Below are 10,631 nucleotides of genomic sequence, written 5' to 3'. Positions count from 1 at the left end.
ATAAACATTAAAATTACTCACGGTGACTTAATGACCTCAGATTTTTCCCTCAAAGGTTAATCAGGTAGAGACTATATAAAAACAGCATGAGCTGCACCAAGTTTAGTGGTTTACACATTTGCCTGGTGATCCCAGATTGCAACAGAAAGGACATCTAGTGTAAAAAATCTGGTAATCAAACATGCAGAGCTACCTGCTGGGCTGTTTGATTTGGAGGGGGGGGGATTGGCCCTTTTAAGACTACATGTTTCCCAGCATATATTCACAAATGCCCATTGATTGTTAAAGGAAAAAGAAAACAAACAATCAAAATTCTCAAGAACATATCAGGAATGCATCCAAATCCAGATATCTTTCTGTTTCAAGTGTTCTTAATTCGTGCCTGTTGTGGAGGGAATTTCAGGCCCTGGAAGAGGTTTGCAGTTTCAGACCACCGCTGTTCAAAACGGTGATGCTTCTCATTATCTGTGTCCACAGCTGTGAACGGGGCAGTTTTCAGAACTTCACTTGGTTTGGTGTGAGATTTAGTAAAACAAAAAACAAAAAAATTGGAATGGTATCAAAAGAGTGAGAGACATTTTTCTGAACAAAGCAGAACTAGATAATAGTTAAATAGTAATAAAATAATTGTAATCTAGATAAATATGACCCAAAGGTTTATAGAATTTGGTTAAATCAGCCAAATCCATTAAAAATGTATATAAAGTCCTTATTAAGTTGTTATAATTGAAGAGCAGTTTTCTAAATTCTAATTTTCTACATTGTCTTGTATAGAAATAAACGACTTCAACAATTTGCATTATAATTTAACTATATGAAAAAAAAAAGATTTCTGTAAAGTCCAGAGAGCTGCGTCTTTCCAACAAAATCACTCCACGAACTCCCTGTATTTTGATATTTGGTACAATTTCCAGTTGAATAGCTTTTGAATTATTTCTTGTCTAAACATGTGGGAGCAGGTACATCTGAGGTGTCACTGAGCAGTCCTTTGTTGTAATGCAAACATAAAAGTTGAAGAAGCAAGAAAGGGAACTAGTGCCATGATTTCCTGTAACTGAAGCCTCATGCTGCTTTTGACTTTATTTGAACCTGAACATGTGATTGTGCAGGTGTTACAAAATGTAGCGCAAACAATATGGCCTCGGTTATCTTCTACAGCAGTCAGTGAAATAATAATGCAAATCTTCACGAAAAAAACCCCCACACTACTCTGCACAAATTAGTGACCAGGAACTGGTTGTCCCACCCATGACAGCAAGAACTGTAATCATGCATTTGTGATGACTGCCGTTGAGTCTTTCACATCACTGTGGAGGAATTTTCTTCCACTCCTCTGCAGAACTGTTTTATTACAGCCACATTTTTATGGTTAAAGGTTAAACGGCCTGTTTAAGGTCATGCCGAAAGCATCTCATGTCCAGACTTTTCCTAGGCCACTCCAAAACTTTAATTTTGTTGCTTTTGAGCAATTCAGACGTGGATTTTCAGGTTTATTTGGATTATTGTCCTGCTGGATAGAGAGCAGAATTCACAGTTCCAACAAATTATGGCAATTCATCCAGGTCCTGAAGCTGCAAAGCAGCCCCAAACCATCACACTACCACCACCGTGTTTGACTGTCAGCGTGATGTTCTTTTTATGAAATGCTCTTTTTTGGTCAGTCTCTGTTTTTTATTGTTGACCTTAACAGAGGAAAAGGAGGCCTGCAGATCTGTATATGTTGTTCTGGGTTCTTTTGTGAGTTGTGAATGTGCTCTTGGATGAATTTTGCAGTGGGAGATTCACAAATTCTGGGAAGGGTCAGCACTCTTCCAAGGTTTACCTGTTTGTAGATAAAGGCTGTCACCATGGTTCATTGGAGTCCCAAAGCATTAGAAATGGCTTTGTAAACTTTTACAGAAAGTGTCTTTAAATTGTGATGTGATATCTCGTTTTTTGAGATCTTTAATTTCACTTTGTCCGACAGGTTCTAGTTAAGTGTTTTCTTGATTCAACAGGTCTGGGTGTGGTTAGTGAAACTAACCTCAGGTTTCTACAAATGCGATTAGTCACAGCAACTTTCTTTCTTTTTTTTCTTTCTTTTTTTACAAACAGTAGGCCCAGTAGGCGGGTGTGTTTAGTTTTTTCTCTTAATAAATGAAACCATCATTTAGAAAATGTGTTCTATATTTACCCCGGTTTTTAGTGTCTAACAATACTTTTTGTTTGATTTTAAGCATCTACTCTGTCTGACAGTATTGAGCTAGTTATTCTAATTTTTTCCACAGGAAGTAGTAGTACGAATGGCATGTCACAGAAGTTTTAAATGTAAAAATAAACTTAACAACGACCTACAGTCATAGATCTGTGGTTATCAAAGCTTGTTGTTAGCATTAGGTCAAGGCTGTAAGGCAAATTCCTACATGTTTTATATTATTTGCTGATATTGCACAGACTCTGGGAAGCTAAAAGGAACGAGTTGAAGCAGGAGAAACATTTCCCCCATTTATGTTTGTCAAATGCAAACTGAGATTACAATCTGAAACAGTTACGTTGTGAATGGTACAGTTTTAAAGAAAGAGCGATAAAGTATGCAGAGTTGGATATGACAGTGTAGTGCATTAGGAAATACAGCACATACTTACAAAAAAAGCCCACACATGTCTTGAAAGATAAAATAATAACTTGTTTTTGCACCTTTGTGTGAGGAAGTGAATATGAAACTCGACTAACATTACCATATTGAGAATGGGAGGGGAATAAAAAAACTTCTGCTAACTGAATGAGATCTTATCAAATTGGTTCAAGCGTGCTCCCCCCCCCAAAAAAAAAAAAAAAAAAAACCTAACGGGTTGAGACCACAGCTGTGGATCAGATATAAGCAGCTCTTGCAGTTCACCCACAGATGTGAGGAAGGAAACCTTCCAGAGACTAACAGAAGATGGCCCTGCTTACATTTGCCCTGCTTCTCTCCATCGCTCTCCAAGGCTGTGGTAAGACAATAAAATAAAGTATAGTGATGAGATTAATTAAAGTGAAGGTTATTAATGAAAATTTCTTCCTGTAGCCTTGACTTACAGCAGCGGTGGTTTGGAAAGCGTTCCTGAAGAGTTAAAAGTAAGTGATTTCTCATAGTTAAGCCATGTTTTACATTTAAATCAGGGGTGTCAAACATAAGTGACGGGGGCCAGAATCAGCTCTGCAAGGACTCCAATTCAGTCCACTGGACGGCTTTGGAAAATCTTTTCATGAGTCTTACCCAGTGTTGGTCAAGTTACTTGAAAAAAGTAATCAGTAACTAATTACTGATTAGTTCCCCAAAAAAGTAATCCCGTTACTTTACTGATTACTTATTTTCAAAAGTAATTAATTACTTAGTTACTTTTTAAAAAACACGATTTACAACCTGAAGAGGTGATAAAGCGATAGATCTTTCAGCCCAATTCTACTTTTTCTACATAATCCATCATACAAAATGTAATCAAATGGAAAAGTCTCTTTTTAAAACTTGTCTTATCAGTTTTAATCTTTTAACTTTATGCATCAAACAAAAATAAAATTATATGCACCATTCTCTGACTTGAAGAAATTAATTTAACATTTAAACCTATTTTCTGCACATTCCAGCACATAAAATAAAATATTTTTTGTGTTTGCACTCAGTCTTTCAAATAGATGCAAGTAAAACACAGCAGAAAATAAATAAAGTCAAAGACTAGTGGTCCCTTTGCTCTATTTTCACCTGTAAAGCAGGAATGGGGTAGGCGGAGGTTTACTTACTTTGAAAAGTAATCAGATTACAGTAGCGCGTTACTGCCCATCTCTGGTCTTACCGCATTGCCTACTAATAAAGGCCTCCTGCATGGCCACTCAAAGTAGACCAAAATAAATAAGTAAAAGACATGAAAGTAAAAGTATGTTGTGTGTTTTTTTTCACTAATGACTATAGAAATTTCTAATTTGTTCAATGCGTGAGGTCTTTTATTTACTTCAGCAGCATTTCTTTGTCATGTAGAAAACCTGAGATGAACTGTAGAAATTACATTTCTTTTTCTTATGTTAAAATATCTCAGGCAGTCAATGTGTAGTCTTTAAACTCACAGGAGGGGAAACTTCACTTGTCCGGCCCACTTATGATCAAAGAGGGCTGTATGTGGCCCTCGATGTGAAAAGAGTTGGACATCTGTAATTTAAAATTTAGTAGTAGTTAGTAAAAAGGAAAAAACTCACATAATTTCCCTGAGTACCATGAACATGTTTGCAGACTTTTTCCCTAAAACTCTTTTTTTTTGTGGGGAATTGTAATGACACTATAGGAGTGTGTGATACTTTAGCACTGCTCACAGTGAGGGCAAAAGCAAATGTAAGGGCGCAGTGTTGAGAAGTGAGATTTTCATTTCTTCAAAATGAAGAAGTCTGCTGTTACGCGTCGAGTTATAAAAGGTTGTAAAAGTTTTACCACCTACTTTTGAATCCAGATTGAATAAACTTTAAACCAAACTAAACTGTGCCCACAGCACAGAGATCCCAACAAACCTAGATTTAGGGTATTAATTTATGTTCATCATGTGATTTTGTTTTTCAGACCGGAGATGTTTGCCAAGACTGCACCAAAATATTTGAACTCCTTGTTGACATGCTTTCCAATGCAGACCTGCAGGTGAGTACACCTGGTGCCCGAGGAGCAAACACATTCCTAAATGTTCAAATTTGCTCGCTGATAATGTTATCCACATCTTCCATTCCCATATTAAATATATTATATAAGATTAAAATATGAGACCTGTGGCATGAATAAAGAAAAACTAAATATTTTACATTCCAGGAATTTTTAGTGTAATCTTATCATCTAGAGCACATTTTTCACCTTCGGAGATGTAAATAATCTGTAACCAGTTGTGCATGTCTTAAAAACACACACACCAAACTAAAGGTCACTTCATAGTTTTGGTGGTGAGCCACTTCCTATTTTTTCTAAGAAAAGTTGAAATGAAATTTACCATTCAAATTTTGTTCACACACACACACACACACACACACACACACACACACACACACACACACACACACACATACACACTTGACTTCCAAGATCCTCTTTTGATCTAGCCTGATCTGGTTTACAGGCTCCAAAGACAGAAATAAGTTGGGGGTTTTTTTTTTATCACGTATGTTGATAGACATTGATATAAAAGAGGATGTACACATGGAAAGATGCAGAGAAAGATGTTTGGGATTTATTACATAGTATGTGTCTGGAGCTTATGTAGCACAGCAGCATGCTGGTGTGAAGTCAAGCAATGCCTTTATTTAATGAACACAGCAGTATTGTGAACACCCCTTGTTTTCCTTTTTCACACTGACATGGAGTGATGTATATATAAAAAAAGAAACAACACATTAGTGTCTGAATATTTGAGTTTCACCAAACACCGCATTGCTCAGTGTCCACGCTTCACCTTTAAATCGGTTCTGCCGCTACGAAGTAACACCTAAAAAATACCAGCGTTTAATCACATGTCACTGTATCAGTGCACACTGTTAATCTCAAAAAACAAAAATGAACCAAATATCTGTTTAAAAAAAACAAACAAAACTGTTACACAATACTGTGCAAAAGTCTTGAACCACCCCTCGTTTTGTTGTGTTTTGCTGGGGAAAAGGTGCAGTGGTTCATTGCAATGTGTAAGCATACATGGAAATACAGCGTAAGAGACAATAACAGAGTCTGATTCTAATGAGGTTGAAAGTCAGTATTTGGTATGACCTCCTTTATTCTTCAACACACCCTGAACTGTTTTCGTGTTATCTCTTAATATTCTTATTAGTCTTCAGAAATAGTTCTCCAGGCTTCTTGAAGGACATTCAAAGCTCTTCTTTGGATGTCGGCTGCCTTTTGTTCTGCTCTCTGTCAAGATGATCCCACACTGCTTCAATAATGCTGAGCTCTGAGAGGCCCATCCATTACCATTAGAGGCAGGCACACTACTGGATAAAATGCATCCCCACACAACAGGAGATGCCAGATGGCTGTAAACACTCACTGTTGGATCGCTTTACTGAGCTCCTCTGAAAATGACTTAAACCCAAAATTTTTCAAATGATGATTCATCACTCCATAAGTCCTGTTGCCACTGATTTTCAGTGTAATTTGGTCAACCTTCTCTTGTTATTTCCCTTCCTTAAGAGTGGCTTCCTGACAACCACCCTGTCCACTCAGACTCAATCTCTTGTTAGGCAATGATGAACACTTATCCTCTATTTGTCCAGTTTCCTGAAACTTTTTACGGACACGCTGCACCTGTCTGCCAACCTTTGATTAGGTTGGTGCAAAAATACTACTAATACTAGGGTTTTGATGCTTGAATGCATCATAGGTCAGTATTAAGTGTCTTAACAAGAAAAGGGTTCCTCAAGACTTTTAAATAGTATTATATAGAGGAAAATATGAAAACATAAATAAAAAGTAACATATGCCTTGTTCTCAACCACTACCACATGACACCATAGTAAACAAGTCTGGGAAAAAAAAACCCTGCTACTGTTAGGCACAAATAGAAAACTGAATAGTATTCATTCAGTTCACTTGTTAACTCTGTGACTGTTAAGATTTTGTACTGAAGCTTTATATCCACAACACTGATTCTGGTTTAGGGCCTCACATAGTATTAATAGGTGGTTAATGAACATGTTGTGATTGGATGAAAGCTAAAGGGGCAGAAGACAGGGGGGCGATCGTGATTGATTGAATCTTTATTTTGAACATGTTGAAAAAGTACAACAAAATAGAATTAAAAGAGACAAATGAACAAAGCAAAACAAAAGGAAAACGAGCAACCAGCGGGGCGATCGTGGCTCAAGAGTTGGGAGTTCGCCTTGTAATTGGAAGGTTGCCAGTTCGAGCCCCGGCTCAGACAGTCTCGGTCGTTGTGTCCTTGGGCAAGACACTTCACCTACCGCCCACTGGTGTTGGCCAGAAGGGCCGATGGCGCGATATGGCAGCCTCGCTTCTGTCAGTCTGCCCCAGGGCAGCTGTGGCTACAACTGTAGCTTGCCTTGCCTGTGTGAATGGGTGGATGACTGGGTGTGTCAAGCGCTTTGGGGTCCCTAGGGGGGACTAGTAAAAGCACTATACAAATACAGGCCATTTAAATGCATTTTAATAAATCAACAAGTTTATTTATGTAATGTGAAAAAAAAAAAAAATGCCACACCTGCTCTGCTTACTTAGCTGAAGACAAATGGGGCTACCAGTCTTTAAGTCAATATTCTGACTCACCGCTTTATTCTGCACAGAAAAAGATCATGAATGGCATTGAAAGCGTGTGTGCACTCATGCACGGTCCAGCTGCCAATCTCTGCAAACAAGAGGTGGAGAAGATGTTCCCACTGGCCATCAATTTTGTTACTTCCATCTTGGTAAGTCTGAGAAGTCCAAAACCAGATGCATCCTTGAGTATGGCATTTCTGACACTGAGAAGTCAGTAAACATGTTTTCCTCTCTTCCACAGAAACCAGCGGAGGTGTGCAAAATCCTCGGGCTCTGCAGCTCTTGTGATAAAGAGCAGATGCTCAGCTATTTTGCCCAGGAGGCCCTTCAGGCTGCTGTGACAAGTGATAATGTGAGTATCTGAAGTTTAGAAAGACACATTGCGGGGAGAAAAAAAAAACAAAAAAAAAACATTGTGCTGAACTCTTGCCATTTATGTGCCTCAATCAGGTGAAGCCTTCAACCGAATGCTCCTTCTGCACCTTCCTCATCAAGACTTTGGAGGGTTTGCTTCCCAAAGAAAGAACAGAGGTGAAACACGGTTATACCGCACATAAAAACAGTACTTCCTTGTGCTGCACACAGACACTTAAAAGCAATCAGACCACACAGCTGAGAGTAATCACTGCCCGTGTTTTTTTTTTGTTTTTTTGTTTTTTTAAACTCTGCTCCTCTTCTACAGGAAGCAGTGGTCAAGCTGCTGGAAGAGATCTGCCATATTCTGCCGGCCTCCTACCGCAACCAGTGTGAGACTGTGATCGACAAGGTCAGCAGGACAGTGCTGGATGCAATACTGGCTTATGCGACCCCGCAGGCCATCTGTCACCTCATGCACTTCTGTAAAGGGGAAGAATCTCTGCTTGTGGGTCAGTTTGTTCTCCCTTGCTTCTATTGCAGTGATTGTGATCGTTTACTTAATATGTCATATGTTGGACACAAAATCTCCAGAGACCAGGATGTCCAATAATTTGTCTTGTACATGCTTTATATTTAAAAAAAAAGTTTAAGTGCAGACCTAATATGGCATAATTATACATTAGTTACAACTGCATCATTCATGCATTACAGTACTTTTTAGGCCCAGGAACTGAGATTTAAATTTGATGCATCCGTCTAATCTGAAAGCACAAATCAAAGTATACAAAACGTCCCTCTAAAGAATTCTCAGTTAGCAAGTGAACTTTCTTCTATCTCCTGCTTTAAACCTGCAGATCCATGCACTCTGACAACATACAGATGCAGAGACGTCAAGACTGCTCTCAAGTGCGGAGTAAGTAAACCTCTATTACAATGAATTCACCCGTTCAGCTTTCAGACACTGCAGTATTACATGCGACGCATGTCTCACTTTGTGCAGACTCTGTTCTACTGCCACAAATTTGCCTGGAAGCCTCTGAACTACAACACAATCTGAAGGATTAAGGTGGGTGTACATTGATTACAGTTTGTGTGAAATCAAAGTAAAAAACATGCAGTCTCAATAACACAACTTCTTTTCAAAGCAGATCCAATAAGAGTCAGCGTGGTGGACGCAGCAGATATTTCATCGAGCACCAAATCTTCATCAGCAGCATTTTAACAGTATTTCACATCCCAATTTGATTTCTTACTGCATACTGTAATTTTTGCATTATATATTCAGCCTGCACAGTTATGAAATGCAGAAGACATTGTGTTTAAGTGTCATCTTTACTCCGCTACTGCTACTTCTTGTAGCAGAGTAAATATTACTGGCTCAGAGTTAGATTTCACTTATTGCCTTTTAATATACCAACCATTTCTCAAGTTTCCTGTCTCTTCTTTAATAAAGTGTTTTTGTAGTGTTTCCCAGCTGACTTGACAACATATCCTTTGCTGTTAAATAGACTTATGTTTGAGATTTAGAAGTCAAATGAGGTAAAAGTGTTTGAGTCGACTGCTGAATGTAGGGTGGGCAGATATTTTAGTCTTTAGTCATCTTCCTACTTTCAAGTCAGCAGTTTGGAAGAAGTAATAAAGCACAAATAGAGACCGGAAGTGTTCGTCTTTACCACCTCGCAGACAGGATCACTTCTGCTTTATTTAAAAACATGAAAGTGTCATCTACAGCAGCACAGTTTAAAGATGTTGAAGTTAGCCCTTCACATAAAACAAGCACAGCCTGTAAGCACAAAGCAAGGGTGCATTTTATTTCAACAGTTTAAGAGAAAGTCAACAACAAATCACACTCGGAAACGCCAAAGACGGAAACTAGCCTTGGGGTTGTCAGGGTCAAAATGGTAAGTTGTGTACTTTGAGGTAGGGGAAGAGGAAATTTGCAAGAGGAGAAAAGGCACTTCTTTTTTTTTTTTATCCCCCATGTTTAGCAACTGCTGGCAGACTTAAATGATTTTAAAAAACAAAAACTGAACAAGGGAGGGAGTGCTCCTCAAACACATCGTCCACAGGAGACATGTAAACAGGCTGGTTTCTCTGTACAACACCAACTACTATTTTCTCCATCTGTGGATGAGCGAGAGGAGACAAAGTTTAAAAAGTAGGTTCCTTAATTTAAATAACCAGTGTGACATTAGCCCGTCAGCCACAGCATCCTGTTATTGTGATTGCATCCTGATGCGTTTGCTGCATGCCTGAAGGAGCACGATGAAAAAATAAAATCTTACCAAACACTGCAACATTAATATATCACTTTAAGTATGCGCCAAGTCTGAATGAACGCAGTCACATAAATGCGACACCTGCATCTCTGTGGGTTGCTCAACTCACAAGACAGCAACCTAGAAATAAATACACTGGACATGGCAAGTTATCCCACCAACTCTTCCACTCGGCGGCAAGATTAAAACAGTCGTCTACAACTGATCTCTCCCTCCCTCTGTCAGAGGTTGTGTGTGAGGGTGCAGATGTCAATAAGCACAAGTAGTCTTTTGCACAAATGCCAGATATAAAGCCTGCAGGATGACTGTAACTATTGTGGGAGTGTCTGAACAAAGGTGAGGGGAACATTAACCCTCTTTCAGACATGTTTGCCAGATTTGTAGGAGCAATTTAAATCTGTAGTACATGCAACGAGCCACAAGGTGGTGCTACAGGAGTCAGACTAAAAACCTACTTCACTATAATTTTGGGGAACACAGCACCATCTAGCTGCATGATGCAGGCATATTTTAAACCTGCCAATAACCAACACAGGAACATCCAAATGCTGCAAGCCTGAGTTGAATCAGCATTTAGATGAGAAGTGCAACAGGAAAAGCATTTAAAGGCAAAAACTCCATAAAAGCCTCAGGTTTGAATCTAGCCAGGGTCTGACAATCACACATACATGAACAATCTAGAGTTTTAGCAAAAAAGTGTATCAGTCTCTTTAAAAGAACAGCAGTTATCTCAGAACAGTTTCTCA

At 38.8% G+C, this 10,631-nt stretch overlaps 1 protein-coding gene across 1 annotated transcript; it reads left to right on the top strand.

Moving 5' to 3' along the window:
• The first annotated feature begins 2,814 nt into the window (after window positions 1–2,814).
• sftpba (surfactant protein Ba) lies at window positions 2,815–9,084 on the top strand. Its single transcript, XM_026173972.2, has 10 exons — window positions 2,815–2,972; window positions 3,047–3,096; window positions 4,565–4,639; window positions 7,276–7,398; window positions 7,491–7,601; window positions 7,700–7,780; window positions 7,932–8,115; window positions 8,461–8,519; window positions 8,607–8,672; window positions 8,755–9,084. Exons 1-9 carry the CDS (start codon window positions 2,921–2,923, stop codon window positions 8,661–8,663), a joined length of 792 nt encoding a protein of 263 aa, XP_026029757.2. The 5' UTR covers window positions 2,815–2,920; the 3' UTR covers window positions 8,664–8,672; window positions 8,755–9,084.
• The last annotated feature ends 1,547 nt before the right edge of the window (window positions 9,085–10,631 follow it).

This window comes from Astatotilapia calliptera, chromosome 7 (genome assembly GCF_964374335.1).
Source record: "Astatotilapia calliptera chromosome 7, fAstCal68.1, whole genome shotgun sequence".
Classification (NCBI taxonomy): Eukaryota; Metazoa; Chordata; class Actinopteri; order Cichliformes; family Cichlidae; genus Astatotilapia; species Astatotilapia calliptera.
The sequence above is the reverse complement of the archived record's forward strand: the minus strand, read 5'-3'. Positions and strand labels throughout refer to the sequence as shown.